We start from the raw sequence: 21,253 nt of genomic DNA, 5'->3' as shown, positions 1-21,253 counted from the left end.
GATATATGATGTAAGATGTAAGGTATGGGTATGTATATGGAGGATGGTATGAATATGGGGGATGTAAGATGTAGGATGTAAGATGTAAGATATAAGATGTAAGATGTGAAATGTAAGATGTAAGATGTACGAAGTAAAATGTAGGGTATGGATGGATACGGGGAATAATGTCGACAACGATTTTGATATCGATAACGATATCGGTAACGTTTCGATAATGATTTCGATATTGATACCGACAACTATTTCGATAACGATTTCGATATAGATAACGATTTCGATATCGGTAACGTTTTGGTAATGATATCGATAATGATTTCGATATTGATACCGATAACTATTTCGATATCGATAATGACTTCGATATCGATGATTTCGATATCGATAACGTTTTTTGATACCCATATTGAAGTACTCATTAACAGCTTCCGTTTGATACCCATAATGTAAAAACACATCCTAAGGTTATTCTGATCAACGTTTTGGGCAATATCTCGAGACCCTAGTCATCCAGATGTATGAATATTACCCTCTGCTAAAGAACTCATCAACAGCTTTCATGAGATATCCATATTGTATAAACACATTGTAGAGGTATCTGGGTCCACGTTTTGGCCTATATCTCGAGACCCTAGTAACCCAGGGGTACGAAAAATTATCATGTACTAAAGCACTCATCAACAGCTTTTATTTGATATCCATATTGTAGAAACACATTCTTGAAGTGCCAGGGTCCACACTTTGGCCTATATCTCGAGACCCTAGTCACCTAGGAGTACGAAAAGTACTCGTCACAAGCTTCCATTTGATACCCATATTTTACAAACACACCTATATCTCAAGACTCTAGAAATTTTTTTAAATTTTTTTTGCTAAAAACCTTCCCCTATTTGATCCCTATAATATGAAAAAAGAACGAATAAAATTGGCCTCGTATCGGCCCTAAAACATGGACAGGAACGAACATCATTTCATTTTTATATTATAGATTAAATCAGTTGTCGGGATGGACTGTGATGCCGAGCAGCTGATGTATATTTGACACATAACAAGTAGGGCTGCGATGTGTGGGAGGTTGGAAAGGACGTGATTCCAAGCTACCCGCCCAAAGTTACTGGAGCTGATGATAAGAGTGGGAGGTTGGAAAGGTCGTGATTCCAAGCTACCCACCCAAATCATTGCGTATTTAATGTAGTCAGCAGATATTTTTTTATTACGTGTGTCAAACGTATCAATGTTTTTGCAGTGCTTATTAAAGTCAGTACACAGACAACGAAGAGGTTCGTGCATTTCAAAATTAATGAAGCGGTTGAAAATGTCTAGATGGTCGAAAGAGAGGTTCGTGCATTTCAAAATTCGATCTGCATGTGCTTATATGAAGCGGTTGAAAATGTCTAGATAGTCGAAAGGGAACATTAAATAAAATTTCACCGAGCAGAAAAGGGCTATTTACCATCCCTCTAATAAGTTTTACTACAAATAACACACCTACCATCTCCCTACGACTCCGTAACGTAGGGAGCTGAATAAGTTTTAAACGGCAGGAGTAGGGAGGTAGAATCCTTGAGGGGTCACATCGTAAGTCCCTTAGCGCAAAAATCAGGAACTGCTTTTGAACCGACTCTAATTTTTCGCAGTGCGTCTGGTAACGAGGGTTCCAGATTACCGAAGCGTATTCTAATATTGGCCGCACCAAAGATATAAAGAGAGTTTTAGTAATATATGGATCATCGAATTCTTTAGACCATCGTTTGACGAACGCCAAAATCCCTTGGGTCTATGTGCAATTTAAAGTCGAGTTTAGGGTCCATCGTAACCCCAAGGTCTACAAAACTAATGACTTGGTTAATTGTGTAATCATCAATCATATACTCGTAGGATTGGTATGATTTCCTTGCAAAGCACATGAACTTGCATTTCGGCAGGTTTAGTGACATTACATTTATACTACACCATTCGACTAGGCTATTCAGATCCGATTGTAGATTTGATCTATCCACAGGTGAGCGGATAGGCGAAAGAAGTTTGACATCATCAGCGTACATTAGCGGCTTGCAGTACTTCAAAACATTTGGAAGGTCGTGAATAAACAGCACTGGACCAAGGAAGCTGCCTTGAGGAACACCAGAAGTAACATTTATAGCTTCTGACCTACAGTTATTAAATATAACTCTTTGTTTTCTATCCATCAAGTATGAAGATATCCAAGATAGAAACAAAGGCGGGAAGCCAAAACGATCGAGTTTGAACAGAAGAAGTGAATGGGAAACTGTAAAAAAGCTTTGCTAAAAGCAGTATATATTACATCAATTTCGCTATTAACCTTAAATCCGTTCAGCGCATGAGTTGTGAACTCAAACCATGTTGAGACAAGTCAATGATTGAAGATACCCTATGATCTAGTTGCTTTGTGACGATCGATTCAAAAAGTTTGGGTATAGCACTAAGCTTTGCTATTCCTCGATAATTTGAAACACATGATCTATTCCCATTTTTGTAAAGTGGTATTATAAAAGACCCCTTCCACTTTCTGGGAAATATCCCTTGCTTTAGGGATGTGTTAAAAAGACATGTAAGAGGTTTATACAGGAATTCAGCACAAGAGATGAAATTTCATCAGGTCCGCTAGAATAGAAAATTTTTTAGGCCTTCCAGATGTCTTAGTACGTCTTCCGTATGAATATACGGAACAAATGCTGAATTAAGCGAGGGCAGTTTGAATGGATAGTTCAATGGCGGGGAGTCATAGGCAGTGGAGTAATTAGATTTAAAGAAGGTGGCAAACATATTGGCAATTTCATTGTCATCATTAGAACTTAGATCGTTAAACTTCATTACGGTTGGAAACCTCTTGATTTTTCTTATCGAGTTGACGAACGAATAAAACGACTTTGGATTAGAGGAAATTTTGTGCTTAATCTTTTTTAAGTAATCCGCATAACATCTTCTCTGTAGCCTATTGTACCTGTGGCGCAGAATATAGTATGCCGCATAGTCACTTATTGATCCGGATAATTTGAATCTCTTAAAAGAACGCGTTTTTCGATTTTTAAGATATTTGAGTTCTTTATAGCTCCAAGCAGAAGTTGGAATTGCTGAAGAGGTGTTAGATATAGATACGCATTTGTATCGCATACAAAGCATTGTTAAAGTGTGTACAACTCCATTCGACATCTCCATCGTAGGCGGGCCAAGAAATTTTGGAAACCTCCTCAATAAACACAGCCAGATTAGCCTTCCTGAAAAGAAACCGGCCAGAAGACACATTCCTAATAGTTCTACGCTCCGGTGCATGGAGATAATCCAAGTATAAAGCCAAAGCCGGATGGTGTACATCTTCGGGCATAACTATTGGATCGCATCGACTCACTGAACAATTCGACGAGTCATCTGAGTCTAAGCATTTACCAAATTCATTATGAATCCTATTCAGTTGATAGAGGCCAATATCTGTAAAGGCATTTAGAAATTAGTAGAATATATCGCGGGATGATGTGGAAACTAACAAACCATCAATAATATTCCAAGACACACAAGGCAAATTAAAATCACCAGCCACGATGACATAATCAACAGATCTAGCCAAAGAAAATACCAACCTCACCAGGGAAGCATGTTTTATATATATAGAAATATCTGACTGGGCGGAATATATAATGCTACAAAATATTTGTAAATAGAAGAGAGTTTTACTCTCACGCTAAGGAACTCAACATCATTAGAGTCTGCGAAACACATTTCCTCCGCAGAGAACCTGGTATGCACCGCAATCAACACGCCACCGCCCACTCTGTTTAGATGACCTTTCCTAAAGATTTCATAAGAATCCGATAAAATTTCAGAATTAAACGCCGATGGTTTCAGCCATGTCTCGGTAAGAATCAGAACTTCGTAACTGAAGTCATAACTTTGTACGAAAAGGTCCACTAATTTAGTATTAAGGAAGGAAGGGTTTAATAGTTACGTTGGTAGGCCACAGCGCAGCGTTAAAAAGTTTGCTGTAGTCAGATGCAAACACACGAATTTTAAATGAAACTCTCACCAGAGAGTTTACATCGACGCACAGTGGCGCCTCTGCCGTTAAAGCATAGCAAAAATCAATAAAATCATGAAAGCGTTCGCTAAATCTAATACATGTTGACCAATTTTCAACATTGGGAAAAATTTGAAATTTTTCTTCTTTTTCGTTGTATTTAAAATGGGTTTGTGAGTAAATAAGGCGGCCGGTTGTCGTTTTCTTGCATAGCAATTAAAGATAATAGGGGGACTCATGTAACCGTATAAATGCCTTATAAAGTGTGTAAACGTATAAATTTATCTAGTTTACGCACGAGCTGTCAAATTTTGTATGAAAAATCATTTACACAATTTGTATAAATTTACGCGCACATTTCATTGTGTAAACGCGGTAAACTCAAAGGAATGCAACCTTGCAGACATTACAGACGGCATTTTCATCAAAAATCTCCAACATCAGCAAGTAAAGGCGTTTTAGTTTTGATTTTTCACTTAATCTTGATATTTTTTAATTTGTATAACAATCAAAAAAATTTTTTTGGCAATAATACAGCTGAAAAACAATCAAGTTTATCAAGAGTATTACTAGGTGCGTTCATATAACCGCGTGTGTAAATGGATATAATTTTACACCTTATAAGTTTATATGCTATCATGAGTCCCCCTAATTTAATTAAGGATTGAAACAAAACAAAATGGTTTTTTTTTGTTAAAAGTTGGCGGATATACCTGTTTTTCGAAATGCCTGTTTTTAGGCCCTTTTTAAAACTTTGATGAAAAAAAAAATGTTAAAATATGTGCTCCGTAAAATTAACAGTAGTTATTTGTGAAATATTCAGTTAGCTAAATTCATAAAGTCTACCTGCGTCCAGCTGCAACTTCACTTTTTACATCAAATAAAGTTAAACAACCTTGGGCATAAATACGCGCCTGAGCAGGTATATATAATTCAGTACGGCCGTAAGGTCGTTTTTGTTATTGGATCTTGTTAACAACATACATTTTTTTAGTTACGAATTGTATACCTCAAATTCATTTTAATAATTTGAGTAGGTATATAAAGCTATCCATCATACAATGCACATTATCATTCGTCTTTTGGAGATTAAGGAACTAAGTATTCTGTTTACTTAAATAAAGTGAATAGTATTTTTAAATATAGTTCACAGTTTAATATTGAGTCAGATACACTCGAAGCCAATTCTAATATGTATCTAGAAAACTCGAAACTATTTGCGGTGTTTAAATCTACAAAGTCAAGACGGGACTTCGTTGAGGCTATTATTAGAGAATTAGCGAGTGAAACAAGCATTACAGAAAATGAAGGCCTGGAAGAAAAAATTGGTTTACAATACATTATGATAGAAAGAAAATGGAAGGCGTCTATCGTAACAATTCAAAATTTATAAGTAAGCATAAAAAGTGGACGTCAACCAATCCAACTAGAGGGAGACCAACAAAACCCATAGAAGAGTGTTCTACCTACACAAGGAAAAGGAAGCTATCTGATACCACAAAAGCTATGGCCACGACTCATCTTTCAGAAGCACTGGCTATTAAATATAAAAAAGACGAAGAAAACGTGAAGTCTCATATAACAGAAGCAGTTGCGGTAGCAAGTCCAGTGCGACTGATGAGGATCAAAAACAGCATTCCCACACCACCAAATGCGCTACCTAGGAAATACACTCACGAAGAAGCTTTTGGCGCTGTTTATAGGACTCGGTTTAACGAAGAAAAATATATTATATTGCGTAAGTCATTATTGCAACGTAATGCCGATATTTTACCTAGATACAAACAAATTACTCAAGCCAAGAAAGAAGCAGTTCCTAAAAGTCCCAAAATAACCGAAGTATCAGCTAAAATTGAGCTACAAAACCTAATGGATCAAACGTTTACACGACTCCTTCACAGTTTTACTGAAGAAAAGTTGAAATCACTGCCAAAGGAGCTAGCATTGATAACTAAGTGGGGCTGTGATGGATCATCACGACAAAGCGCATATAAACAAAGAATAAATGCAGACGATGAAACAATTACAGATAGAAATATGTTTATGTCTTCTATTGTTCCATTACGACTGAAAGATGAAGCTTCAGAATATTGGAAAAATCCCCGTCCGTGATCAACTATATTGTGCCGCCCGATATTATTTAAATACGAGAAGGAGTCTTTGGAACTCATAAAAGCTACAGTGAGTGATATAAAAAAACAAATTGCCAAATTAGAACCAACAATAATTGAAATTGAAGAGGGGAATGTCATTACAATAAAGCATGATTTTCTTCTAACAATGGTCGATGGAAAAGTTTTGAATTTAATAACAAATACGACATCTACAATGAAATGTCCAATTTGTAAGAAGAGCCAAAAGGACTTTGAAAATCTTGATGATTCAATAACTGACGAACAAAGGAGATATTGAATGCTAGGATAAGATGTATGGAATTTGTTTTTGAGCTGGCTTATACACTACCATAACAAGGAGAAGTTTTCGACGACAATACAACATGTAAGGAGAAACAAAACAGGAGAAAAAATAATTCACGATGCATTCTATAAAGAGATTGGCCTCAGAGTTGACTGTCCAAAGTATGGATATGGAAATAAAAATGATGGTAACTCCTCAAGAAGATTTTTTGAAAACGATGAAGTGGCTGCTCGCATAACAGGAGTTGATAGAGATATTGTGAAGATTGGGAGTAATTTTAAATATTTTAAACTGCCATGAACCAGTTAATGGACCCAAATTTGGAAAATATGCATCTAAAACTACAGAGTTGCTGCATCAAAAATATCCTGAGAAGAAACTTACACCGGCGGTACATAAAATTTTAGCACATGGAAAAAATTTAATAGAGTTCCAGTGCTTACCATTAGGAGAATTGTCTGAAGAAGCTCAAGAATCTAAGAACAAGGACTACAAAAGATATAGATGTATGAACACCTGCAAAGTATCACGAGTTAGACAAAACGAAGACCTTTTCAACATGTTAGCTATCTCTTCTGATCCAGTCATATCATCTATGAGGTATGTAAGAACACAAAAAGATCTTACAGATGCGTATAGCTTAGAAATGGTTGCTTTGTTAGATATATGTTCCAGTGACGATGACTATGTTAAGATAAAATAATGTAACGAATTTACTTGCAAATCCTCTTATTTGCAATCCTCTGCTAAGTTCGAATCACTAAACTGTTGAATAAATAACTCCAATATTGAATAATGGAAAAATGGCCTTTATTAAAGTACTTCACAATGACACTTATACTTTGCTACTCGCTGGCTTAATAACCAAACTGATTGATAATTCAAATTGAACTCTACTATTGGCCGCCAGATCGCGTGCTTAATCAATAACTGATTGATTGCTCAACTCAAACTGAATTACTTCTTACTCGCCTGCCCCGCTTTTATAGTTTACGCTGCATACTTCTAGGCTCTTCCATTTCCAGAACTTACCAACTATATTCGTGTGTGTATAGTTCTCATATAGTTTCTACTTGTTTACAATTGTCTACTTTTTAGCGCTTCTCAGATGTACATATGTGAGTTTGTAGTTTACAGTCTCCCGCACACACATAAGCGTATAAGTAAATTCATCTGTGTGTGACATCTCATCTCTCGCTGCCTTGTATGTAAATGTTGCTCGTCGGAATGTGTACATACATATGTGTAGACGCAATTATTGATTCGTTTATGTAGATACATAATAATTGAATTATTGATGTGAATTCACGTCACTGCTTAGCATCGGCCTGGAGATGGGAGCACTCCTTAGTTTTGCTAATATTCGTAACAATAAGTTTCTCACTTCTTATCACAACAATGAAAAAGAGATTTACTAATCAATTCTATGTACAATTTAATTTTTTATTTCAAATAAAATAATTAATTAATTTAGTAATTTATAAATATATACTTTTCGTTATTGCATTTCTCTAAAGTTTATCAAATTTATTTTAAAGCTTAGGCATTTCGCCTTCAAACGAGTATTAATTTTTTATAGAAATCAATACGTCTATCGAGTTTGGTACAAATTGGTAAAGCGGTTACTAAGATCAAACTTTTTAGCATAAATGGCAGTGCCACTCCACTTTTTTCGTTGGCTGTTTAATCTTTAGCTCAAATAAAATTTCATTGAACCACTTTCAATAACTTTTAGTTATTAATAAAATACATATTTGGCTTGTAAATTAAAAAAAAAACATGTAAAATATTACGATGAATTTTGAAGCACCTTATTATTGTGGCACCAAAAACGGAAATTTGAGTTTTATAAGAGTATTGCCATTTAAAAGAAACAATACGTCTATGGATTTTGGTAGTTATTGATTACGTGATTACTTAGATACAACTTTTTATCATAAGTGGGCAGTGCCACGCTATCTTATCAAAATCATTAGTATATCTTATTTAATGCTTTAATACGTCATTATAAGACAAATCCCGTTTCATTTTTTTATTTTTTACTAAAAACATTTTGTTTTTGCATTTTTCTAAAAATTTCCGACTTTGACGAATTTTTTTGAAGCACCCTGTATCTGTGACATTCTGAGCTTCCACGCAATAAAAATTCAAATAATTAGCTTTAATTTGCATTTTACATTTTTTAAATATCTTCATTGGTTCAAAAGTTATGATTTTTGCAAAGAAAAAACTCAAAAGGCGCCACTGTGCGACGTCTCTCTTAGTTAACTTGAAACAAGCTAATTTTGAGGAAGCAATGCAAAAGTGAAAAGAAATGCATTTAGCAATACTCTCTTCCAGGGATGCATCTTAACGTTAAGCTAATCGTTTATCAAAAAATTTCCACCGTTTCCGTTGAAACACTTCGAAATATTACCGATAAAGAAATTATCAAGATAAATTGTATCTCGTTTTTAGCCGAAACGAAAAGCTTTCGTTAACGTTAAAAACGTTAACAAAAACGTGATACTTTATGTTTGAATTGTGCTGGCAATGCTATAGCCATGGTGAAGCCGTAAGGTGGTAACAGCGAGCGGACATACACACACAAACTCCATGTAATTTGTTTGTGTAATTCGTTGGTGGTAATGTCAAAAATACTCTGAGAAATGTTCGTACTGTCAAAATTCGTGAGCAAAGTTGCAATCAGCTTGGCTAATGCTTTCACCTTTAATGACTCCGCCATCAATCAGCTTTGCCAGCATAGTTTGAAATTAATAATCAACATAAACGATTTGATTTCGTTTTGATATGGCAGAAAACGAAGCAAAATCATTTCGTTAATTTGACGTTTTTAACGTTAATAAACGAAACGAAATGAATTTGTTTCGTTTATTAACGTTAATTATCGTAACGAAATGATATCGGTTCGTTGGTTAAGCATGCCTGCTCTCTTCAGTAACTAAAGCTGGAGTCATTGGTGCCGTATGGCGTATCGCTGTATCCGTATTCCTAACGTAATCAGCTGTTTATCGTTAAGACGGTAAACCAAAACCCAATTGGTTGGCTACGATACGGTTACGACCTTAGCGGCACCAATAATCGATTGCATTGATTCTCATAAGGTTGGTCCAATCAGCTGTTGTAAGGTTACCGATACGGTTACCGATAAAGCACCAATGTCTCCAGCTTAACGGCCTAAAATATGAGACATGGATCCACTAATATTTCACAAACACATCCAAATCAGCATTGTCATTAATGTCACTAACAAAAACACGCGAATTACGATTTAAGTCTTTTCCTGCATTCGTTACTTGTTTGTGTACCGAAGTATTATTCGACGGCTCAGCTGCGTTGTTAGCAGCTCCAGCAGCGACATGAGCAAAAGAATAGGAAGTAGCAGAGCATGATGTCGCCGTATTAGTTGTCGTAATATTAGCAACAACTGTGGAATTAGAGTTGATAACATTACCATAGATGAAAACATTAATGGTAATTACCACGAACTTTGACTGTAGATTGCGCAGCTGCAATTGATTCTGATTTATATGCTGATTTTGCAATATTATTGTTTTTTTGCAGGGGGTATAGATGTAGAAGTAGACGCCTTTGGGTTTTTATTTTTATTTGGTGGTGTAGATGTAGACGTTGTGTTAGATTTATGTGAGGATATAGCAGGCGACGTTGTATGTGTAGATGATTTAGATGTAGAGGCGGTTGAGAGACACTTTTTTGATGCAGTATTGTTAGATAGCGTTGTTGTAGCGTATTTGACGATTGCATTTGTTCATTTGCTGCAGTTTGCTGTGTTAATGTTGTTGTAGATATACATAGATGTTGAAGCGAAATAACAGTAGAAGTGGAAGACGAAGAAGATAAAGTTGAAGCAACGCCAATGTTGGCAGAGAGAGACGATGAATTTGTTTGAGTGCCAACGGTATGCGGGTTATGCGGCAGTTACCCACGAACGTACGTAGAAAAAACGTGTCAGCTGACACGACCTATCTTATGAGTGTGCAATGTAAACGAAAACTCACCGACGTGCAACGCCCGTACGTACGTAGCCCGGAACGTAGAAATCAAAACAATTTTGATTTTTTCCGTAAGAACGTGTCAGCTGATCGCTCTCTCACTAGACAGAGTTGCCTAGTAAACTTTTGTGCGCTAATTTTTGACCGTTTGCAATTTTATGCAAAAAAGCCTAATTAAAATTTGAAAAATTGTGGAAATAATTCGAAATAATTATGTAAAAGTGCTGATTATAAATATTTAATCTATTTATCCTTATTTAATATGTATTCCGGCCTTTTACAATATCAAAAATTAAATTGGAAAAAGTTGATGTTTCCATAAGCATACATGCAAAATGGTCAATGGCAACAGTGCTTATCTGTAAACAATACACACACAAATATGTTATGTACATGTACACAGACGCACACATTGATTCCTACGGGCTTGAGAGTTCGGTCAAACGTGCTTCGTACGACAAACGTCCTTACGTACGGCACACGTCGGTGGGTAACTGCCGCATTAGTCGGCATATATTCAAGAGGAGATTGAGAGAATTCCGTGCCTTGAGGGGTAGCGGGAAATTCCATAACATTGTTTGACAAAGTATTGTTGTTGGATGTCATAGAAATAGGAGAGATAAATAATGCGGCATTTCTGGCGCCACACACACTATTTCTGGCGCAACAACAAGATTCAACAGTAAGAACTTTGTTGTTGGATGACTGCAAAGATGCCATTAATTGGATTTTTAGTTCGTCGAGCTGCTTTGGCAAAAGCGCTCGACACTATCGCGTCTAAAGCTTTACCGAGCTTATCCGGCATGTCCACGCACTCTTCACAAAAATACAGCAAGTGACGATTGTTTTTAATTAATCCGACGTCATAATCAGAGATGCCTTTACTACAGGCTCTATGGAATGTTTTTTTGCAGAAACCATTGCACGGCATTATATCACTATCGAGAGATTTCGAAAACCGTCTGTTACACTTTCCACAAAAATAGTCCATTGTAAGAAACAAACATCAAGACGAAAACTACGAGGGCGATTAAAAAACACGTCCGCACGCAACGAAAAGTCACTGACAAATAAAAGAAATAAGATAGGTAGTTTTAGCTAGTGCAGGCCACCAGACCAAGGCACCGTAAAAAAGAATCGGGCGCACAATGGCTGTGTAAATCCAGTAGGCCACCTTAGGGGAGAATCCCCATGAGGAGCCAATTGCCCTCTTGCAGGTGAACAGCGCTGCTCCTGCCGTCTTGGATCGCTCCACTATATGGTCGCTCCATAATAGCTTCCTATCCAGAATGACTTCCAAATACTTGACTTGATCGCTAAACGCTAAAAACGTACCCCCCTTCTTACCGGTGTTAGATTTGGTACTTTGTACCTCCTCGTAAAGGGGACAAGCTCGGTTTTATTCGGGTTGACTTCCAAACATGTGGCTGAGGCCCAGTGCGAAATTTTGGATAGTGCCCTCCATTATGTTGCAGAGAGTTTGCGGAAATTTCGCCCGCATTTAGACCGTAAAATTAACAAAAATAAAAATATTTGCATTAACTCACTCCGGTTTTCAAGTCCACCGTAAACCAATTTGGAATGTAAACTTGTTTATTACGTTTCTTTAACTCTTCATCAAAATCCACTTTGCCCAAATCTTCTTTCTTCATTATACGCAGTACATCATAGATCACCACATTGTCCTCTGTATCTTTAGTAACGATGTATCGTTTGTCATTCAACACGACACATTTCTTTATAGCAGCGCCACCTATATATATATTACAAAGAAATATATGTTGTAATGTGGTCCAAAGTAAATATTTAGAATCTTTGTTCGCAAAATGTCTTACCCTTAATGCAGGTCAGTTCGGTATTGGAAGCTATCGCCCATTGCGCATCCATACCACCTCCAGATGTTAAAGTACATTTATCATATAATGGTAGTTTCCAACAACGTATATCCGAATTCCATGTGGTAGCCCAAACGCCTGTTTTGTCTACATTATAACCCAGACTAAGCACTGGAGCACGCTCTTCGCATACCAACACTGAATTACTGGGATTACGTAGTTCTGTTACAATGATATTCTTATCTCGACTACCCGATATAACATATTGAAAGTTTTCGCTCATTAAAAGCGCCCAAACACCCTCCTTGTGTACATGTATCGTTTGTATGCAACGTTGTTGACCTAAATTCCACACCTTAATTGTTCCATCTGAACTACCAGATACCACTTGATTGCCGTCAGGTGAGACGACTAGTGCCCGTACATTTTCGGTATGGCCACGCAATTTCATGCTCCGAGTGCAGGTGCGTGGATCCCAAATGCGCAGGATATTTTCAGTTGAACCGCTAACAATAACCGTACCTGACGGATTCATAGCTAAACTGTATATTGAATCTTTTGAACCGGTTAGACTAGAGGCTGTAATGGTAGAATCAGTATGTATATAAGTTATGTTGAAATAGTGAGATCCAATAAGCAAACCCACTCGTTACGGTATTGTTGCTGGCAGTCAGTGCAGTTAGTGTATTAACATCCCACAAAAAAATAGCTCTATCTAGTCCGGCGCTTGCAACTTGTTCACGATCTCTGGCATATGCTAACGCTTGAACATAGTCACGATGTGTACGCAACGTTGACATGCAAAAGCCTTTGTGGGCATTCCACACTTTAACGGTGGTATCACAGCTGGCACTTATTACTGCAAAAATATATCACCAATTTTTTAAAAATGAAGAGCGGAAGTTTCGGTTTTCTTATATTATTTGGATATCGTGCATATTAATTTTTACATGTGGTTGTTTTTGTGTAACCTAAAAACAGTTCCTGTAAGTTTAGGGTGGTGTTATTGATAATAACGGTCTGGTAACAGCCGGACTGTCGTGGGAACTATTACGGCACGCATGCTTTATAATCTAAGAGCCCGTGACTGCCAGACCATCGTCACTTTATAAAAGCTGAAATTTGGTTAGCTTTCTTCAGAAGTAGGAAGCTTGAATCATTCAGATACCGTTCAAAAAATGTACAAAGACTAGACCTTTCTTTCGTCATTTTATAAAGGGTGTTTTCATACATATATTGTCCTTGTAACGTTATTAGAAGTCACTTGCCAGAAACTTTCTATCGTGGCATTGTCCAGCCAGACTTTCAATCTCTCTAAACTTGAAGCAAATAATGAAGCTCGAATACAAAATCTTGAAAAAAAAAATTTAAATTTTGTTTGACAGAAAAAAGTTTTAGATTTTATATTATGATAAAGGACAATTTTGTGCTACAAAAAAACTGTCTGGACAAAGCCACTATGGAAAGTTTCTGGCAATCAGGCAAGTGAATTCTAATAACGTTTCGAAGACAATATATGAAAATCAGCCTTTATAAAATGACGAAAGTAAGGCCTATTTTTCACATTTTTGGCAGGATATCTCTGGATCTAGATCTAAGAAATGTTGGCCCAAGGTGTATCTGAAAGCAGTTCACAAAAAAACTATTTCCTTCTTTTTGCCACTAACCAGGTTCCTGTTCAGCACTTTAAACTAGAAAATTATTTTGCTTAAACAGGCAGAAATGACAAGCTGATAGACTTGAGAAATACTCCGCCCTCTCTCCTCGCAGCACTCGTTTGACATGTGTGATATCAGAGAAAATTTTGAAGATTTGTTACTTACAATTTCTGCCATTACAACAGAGAACAATATCATTAACCCAATCATTGTGATGTTCCATTGACTGTATGTATTTCTCTGTTGATTCAGTTCGCGTGTTCCAAACGCGTATGATAGCGTCTCGTCCAGCCGAATAAAGTTTACCGCTGTTAGGATCCAATTGCAATGCATTAACACCATTTCTGTGTTGTTTTTCCTCTGCATCTCGTATTACAAAGGATACCTGCAAAAATGCAATGAATGTTTTTAATTTAATTTAAGTGTTACCTGCAAATCCCTTTAAACTTTATTTTGACCATACTACTATCCTATATGCAAGAATTTGCCTCTTCATTTCCATGTTCTTCCCAACAACTCAAGCAACGTATCTTACCTGCATTTTCTTACGTCCACCTTGGCATCCCTTATGCGTCAACATTATTGCCTCGTCTACTCCAAGTCTGCTAGGGTTATGTGGAAGCAGTGCAGTTCAATTTATTTTCTTTTCCGATAAGTGTTGAAGCTATGGATTGTATCGAAAAAAAGAGCCACCTCTTAGTTGCTATTAGTGGGGTCAGAGCGTTGTTCATGAAATTTATATATTTATTTCGTTTCACGAAAGTTCATAGGCGAAACTAGTTTATTTTTACATCAAAAATAAACACAATTATAAATTGGTCAATAAATTTTTATCTAATTTTCCTTTTCTTATGTTCCTTCCCTCAGATTTCTTCGTAACGACATCAAATCACTTTTCACCGAATGTCAACAAGATAAATGACAATAGTCAGGGCATGGTTCAACTATATACAGGTTGGCTCATCTGTAAAGCAACAAAATATGTCTGTTCAAATTGTCAAAATCTGTGTATTGGTGTTGGTGCGAATGGTATGGAATGGAAACATAAAACTTAGCAGTTTTTGTATGTGTAAGTAAAATGTTGCCAATGTGTTGGTTTCATTATGATTTTGCCATCTCCTTTTGACAATCCCTTCGACCATGCAATGACATAAATAAAATCAGCTGATGAGATGAGCCAGCTGTACATAATTGAACCATGAGTCAGGGTTAGGAACATTGTAAATTTTACCAAGTAGCGCAACTAACAGCTGATCGGTGAAAATTCGCACATTCACACGCACAGTTCTCGACTCAGTTTCAAAACAAAACTTTAGATTATTTAATTCAAATTTTCGAGTGAGATAATACTTACAAATTTATGTATACAGAATATATATGGCATTTCTGTTGTTATTAAAACAATATTTTTATTTATATTAAAGCTTTTATCATTTTTTTTTTTAACTTTGAAAAATCTCCGAACACCATTCCTTCATTATATGACATTCGACTGCCTAGTCCACTGCCTTCCACTCTATTCGCAACATAACCTCTACTTAAGCTGCCAAACTATATAGTAAACAATGGTTAGGAATATGAGTGAAAAAGTAGCCAACAACCCGACAAGCCTTACAGCTCCGACACATAAGCAGTTTTTCATATCGATGAGTTTAACTCATGCTTATGCATTACGAGTTGATTGCACGTATTTTTATGGACAACGGTAGAATGAGCGCCACTGTCGCCATCTGATATTGAAAAGTAGCCATCTCCCAAATTTTGTTCCAAGCAAAGCTTAACAAGAAGAATTTGACAGTTGCTTTCGCTAAGGGTGTTGGCACACTTTGCAAGTGAAATTATTTTTCCCACTGGCTCATAGTGTACCTATACAAGTGTGTTCACTAAGCGGTAAACGTCAAAACTACAAACAGCCTCGCTCACCTGATGGAAATCTCAGGTCTAGAGTCGCATTTTTGGTCTCAACGACAACATTTTTGACTACCAATCGTATCGACTTTTTCAATTTTTCAATCATTCGGCGCACTCGGTAATGGTATCCATTTTGAATTCGCTGTCATTCTGAATCCAGCGAGTGCCTGTCAGAATGCTTGACAGATAAGTCAACACACTTGTACTTGTACACTATGCACTGGCTGGTAAATTTTCTAACATTTTTCGCAATTAAAAACTGCAATATAACAATCGATTACGACACAAAATATGTTAGCAAGTATGTTTGTTGTATAGGGAGAATGTTTATAACTGTTTGCTCCTAATTGGCATCTCTATATGTAATCATATCAAACGTCAATTAGTGGCATTGGCAGCACTGACTGTAAGCTATCAATGGCCACTTCCGTTTAGTCTTAAAAGTAATAAAACAAAGAAAAACGAGTGCAAGTGTTTTTATAATCGGCTATAATCCTCGCGTGAGTAAACCTTACAACCCGCAACCCACATTTTAGCGCTAACATTTTGGTCCATCGACCCGGATCGTGCAATATTTCCGCAAAATACAGTCCACATCGCTTTAATTTTATAAATTTCATAAAAACCCGCAAATAAAAAATGTCTTCGTTGAAAGTTCGCGATTCTGCTTTAAATGCATTAAAGCGGCATTTGCAATCGAGCAAAGCCGATTCGCTTGCAGTCGATGTAGAGGCTGCAACCACATATTTGCAATTGCTAGAGGAGCAGTGGGAACGTTTCGGCAAAGCACAAGAAGAAGTGGAGGTGTCGTGTGGCGACGAAAACACAGCAGTCGAAGAGCAGGCACGAATTCAAGGTGAGGAGTGGTATTTGATCGATAAATCAAATTTTAAGCGCATTCTTGCGCCACAAAAGGAACCAGCCCCTACAGTAACTCCGACTGCACCTGCACGCATGCTGCTACCGAAGCTGCAGTTACCATCCTTTAGTGGCGATCCAAAAAAATGGATCACTTTTCATGACGCATTCTGTTCACTAGTGAATTCCAATGCAAGTTTGTCGGACGGACAGAAGTTGCAATACTTGCGCAATTGTTTAAATGGTGAAGCATTGGAATTAGTTAGTAGTTTTGCTGTAAGCGGCAGCAACAACAGTGAAGCTTGGGATATGCTGACAGCACGCTATAAAGTTATGCGTATCATAGTGGACAGCCATATAAAAGCATTATCATCATCGAAAGACTCCGCAAAAGCAATTAAACACGTTTTAAATTAACATTGCAGCACGTTGGTGCGCTACGTGCCCTCAAACGCCCGGTTGAATTTTGGGACGACTGGCTTGTCCATTTGACTGTTTCGAAATTAGCCTATGAAACGCGAAAACAGTGGGAATTATCGCTTGTGGCCGACGATGTGCCATCGTTTATATCGCTTCGTGATTTTTTGGAAACGCGAGCCCGCTCTTTGGAGATGGTGCCCGCTGCCGCAAACGCACGTACAACTGCAAAAACGTTTTGCATACAACATGCAACCAATTAGTACCAAAAAATCATCCATCATCAAAAACCGCTAAAACCACATCATGTACATACTGCAAAGGTGAACATCGAATCTACACTTGCAAAAAATTCAAGCAACTCGACGCGAGAGCAAAGCTATCCACAATCAAATCAGATGGTGCATGTCTAAACTGCCTTAGTAAAGGACATGTTTTCGCTAACTGCCGCAGCTCGTCATCGTGCCGCATATGTCAACGCCGCCGCCACACGCTCCTTCATGCTGGTCTCAATACAAACGAGGCAGCTCCTGCTATGCAAAATGCCGTCCAAAACAACGTAACGTCGCAATACGCCGATGCTGAACGCGTAGTATTACTAGCTACTGCCGACATTTTATTGCAAGATAACTCCGGCCGCTGGCAGCCAGCCCGGGCACTGTTCGACAACGTCTCACATGCTTCGTTCATCACGGAGCCCTGCGTTCAACGACTTCGTTTACCACGAAATACGACATCAGCTTGCGTCACGGGTATTGGATCCGTACAAGGAGGTCGCACAAAGGGTGAGGTCAAGTTATCCATAGCGCCAAAGTTACTAAACTCTAAATTTCACGTGAGTACGCTTATTTTATCTAAAATTACTAACAACCTACCAACAAACGCCTTGTCCGAATCACGGTGGCCGCATGTCAGTGGCTTACCGCTTGCTGACCCTAACTATTTCAAACCTGGTCCGATAGATGTCTTAATTGGCATGGACGAAATGGACAAGTTTTTACTCGAGGGCCTAAAAAAGGGTGAAAAGTGCACTCCGATGGCACAGAACACCGTGTTTGGGTGGGTGCTGTTTGGGAACGCGACTCCCTCACAAATAAAACCCCGGGTAATCTCAACGCATTATTGTAATACGAAACTAACTGACCTCCTCGCTAAGTTTTGGGAGCTGGAAGAGCTACCACCTAGAAAGTTTTACACGCTCGAAGAGTTATATTGTGGAAGTTATTCGACGATACAACACAGCGCGCAACTGACGGCAGATTTATTGTACGTTTACCGCTAAAACCCGAGGTGTTGATTGGTGAGTCGCGTAACGCAGCCGTTCGGGCATTGTTGCGAATGGAAAGCAGGTTCGCCACCAACAAAGACCTTCACGAAGAGTACTGCAAATTTATGAAGGAGCTTCTTGACTTGGGTCATATGGAGCTAGCTACTCAAACAACGCAAACCGCATACTATATGCCACATCACGCAGTGGTAAAAGAAACAAGTTCCACTACTAAGCTTAGGGTCGTATTCAACGCGTCAATGAAGACGTCGTCAGGGCATTCGTTAAACGACGCGCTAATGGTTGGCCCTCAGCTCCAACAAGATCTCTTCCTGACTTTAGTCCGCTTCCGCACCCATCGCTATGGTATAATTGCGGACATCGAGAAAATGTATCGACAGGTCTACGTCGATAAACGGGACGTCGACTATCAACGCATTGTATGGCGTGAGCATTCATCGCAGCCAATACGCGACTATCGTCTATTAAGGGTTACCTATGGGGTAGCATCCGCTTCTCATCTCGCTGTCAAATCGTTGCATCGCGCGGCACAACAAGCTGGCGCGTTATATCAAAATATCGCAAATATCGTTACGTCAGATTTTTACATGGATGACTTGCTCTCCGGTTCCGACTCTTTCCAAGAACTGACAGCGCTTCAACGTAACATCTCACACGTCTTATCTCAGTGTGGATGTGAGCTCCGGAAGTGGGCAACCAATTGTGAGCCATTGAGACAACATATGCCGCATGCGTCTACACAGGTGTCCCATCTCTTGGCTGATGGAAGCGATATCCGAACTCTAGGATGTATTTGGCACACGGATACCGACTCTCTTGCAATAGCCTTCAATATAGAGCCACTCCAGTGCGAATTAACAAAACGCATTTTTCTCTCCGATACCAGCAAGATTTTCGACCCTCTCGGCCTCATATCTCCATGCACCATTCGCTCAAAAATTTGGTTGCAAAGAATTTGGCGTTGTAATGTCGATTGGGATGAGTTAGTTCCGCCTGAGATAGCTACAGATTGGTTAACGCATAGAAAAGAGCTGGCCATGCTTTCATCGCTGGCTTGGTACTAGTCCAAACGCCGACACAGAGTTCCATGTTTTCACTGACGCATCAGAGGCTGCCTATGCAGCCGCTATCTACTGCCGCACTCAGTCATCGGACGAAGAGATAAACGTCCTGCTCATTGATCCGAAAACTAAAGTAGCTCCGCTAAAAACAACTTCGTTACCTCGTCTGGAACTCTGCGCAGCTCATCTTGGCGCTAAACTCGTTCGCCTAATTCAAAAAAGTTTTGGTCACAAACTTGAAAAGCTGTACGCGTGGTCAGACTCAACGATAACGTTGGCATGGCTGCAATCAAATCCAAATCGTTGGGCAACCTTCATTGCAAATCGTGTAGCCAATGTACAAGAAGTCTTGCCGTCATCGCATTGGAGACACGTCATCTCAGAGCATAACCCTGCAGATTGCGCTTCTCGGGGTCTCACACCTGCACAGCTCCTCGATCACCGCTTATGGTGGCACGGGCCACACAGGTTATCCGAAACCGGTCGTTTTTGGACGCAGCACATAACGAAACATACTACGAATTTGGAACTGAAATCATTCAAAGCTCGTTCTCATGTAACGCAAACGCACGAAGATTGGGATTTACTAACGAAATTTCACTCTTACAACAAACTCAAACGAGTAACCGCACATGTACTTCGCTTCATAAACAACGCTCGCATATCTGCTCAGAAGTCGAGTGCACACGAACGGCTGTCCGGACCGTTAACATGCTCTGAAATCCGCAAAGCCGAATTATCTTTGGTAAGGTATTCCCAAGCTAACGTTTTCCAACAAGAAATTTCTAATTGCAGGTCAGGGAAGCCAATACCGATACGTAGTAGCCTCGTTAGTCATCAGCCGTTTTTAGACGACGCAGGCATTTTACGAGTAGGAGGTCGAATTAAGAACGCATCGTGCACGAACGATATAAAACACCCGATTATTTTGCCTAAAAATTCACCGCTTGCTAAAGCAATAGCCGCTGAAACTCACATCGGTATGTTGCACGCTGGCCCGCAAATGATGCAAGCTGCTATACAACGTATATTTTGGATCCCTGGCATTCGCAATTTAGTTCGGGGTACATATCGCCATTGCGTACGATGCAAACGCTTGAACCGCAAACCGCTACAGCAGCAGATGTCCGATCTACCACCTAGTCGCGTTACGAGTACGCGATGCTTCCTTCAAAGTGCGGTCGATTTTGCCGGCCCATATGACGTAAATTTTACTCATGGTAGAGGCGCGAAATCAACAAAGGCGTACATATGCTCATTTATATATATGAGCACAGGCGCCATGCACCTAGAATTGGCCGGAGACCTCACGTCTGCAAGCTTTATCGCCGCATTCAAACGTTTCACCAACCGAAGAGGACATTGTCAGCATATGTTCTCCGACAATGGCACGAACTTTGTCGGTGCCGAAAGGGAGCTACGTGCCGCGTTTGAAAGGTGCGTTAACGACGAAAAGTTGGCATCTTACTTCGCCAACACCCAAGTCACCTGGCATTTTAACCCTCCAAGCGCTACACACATGGGCGGCTATTGGGCGGCTGGAATTAAGCGCATAAAGCATCATTTAAAACGCGTTCTAGACACCGCGTTACTATCTTACGAAGAGTTTTCAACAGTCCTAACCGAGGTGGAAGCATGCGTCAATTCTGGACCACTCTACTGGATACCTTCTGACATACAAGACTTCGAAGTGCTAACACCTTATGATCGGCGAACCAATAAAGGGATTACCGGAGCTTGACACAGACCTTCATCAGCGGT

The 21,253-nt window shown here is 38.9% G+C and overlaps 1 protein-coding gene across 3 annotated transcripts in view; it reads right to left on the bottom strand.

Moving 5' to 3' along the window:
• The window catches only part of LOC137244737 (WD repeat-containing protein 48 homolog), a 62,683-nt gene extending 47,813 nt beyond the window's left edge, over positions 1 to 14,870 (bottom strand). For all 3 annotated transcript variants that reach the window (XM_067774171.1, XM_067774172.1, XM_067774173.1), the window contains exons 1-5: positions 14,493 to 14,870; positions 14,123 to 14,342; positions 12,946 to 13,158; positions 12,300 to 12,878; positions 12,012 to 12,217 (exon numbers count right to left, since the gene is read on the bottom strand). In XM_067774171.1, the coding sequence (XP_067630272.1) occupies positions 12,012 to 12,217; positions 12,300 to 12,878; positions 12,946 to 13,158; positions 14,123 to 14,342; positions 14,493 to 14,537 (1,263 nt within the window). In that variant the 5' untranslated portion in view covers positions 14,538 to 14,870. The remainder of the gene's footprint in view (positions 1 to 12,011; positions 12,218 to 12,299; positions 12,879 to 12,945; positions 13,159 to 14,122; positions 14,343 to 14,492) is intronic.
• Positions 14,871 to 21,253: the final 6,383 nt, after the last annotated feature.

Source organism: Eurosta solidaginis, chromosome 3 (genome assembly GCF_040869045.1).
Source record: "Eurosta solidaginis isolate ZX-2024a chromosome 3, ASM4086904v1, whole genome shotgun sequence".
Taxonomy (NCBI): Eukaryota; Metazoa; Arthropoda; class Insecta; order Diptera; family Tephritidae; genus Eurosta; species Eurosta solidaginis.
This window is presented reverse-complemented; position numbering and strand designations above follow the sequence as displayed.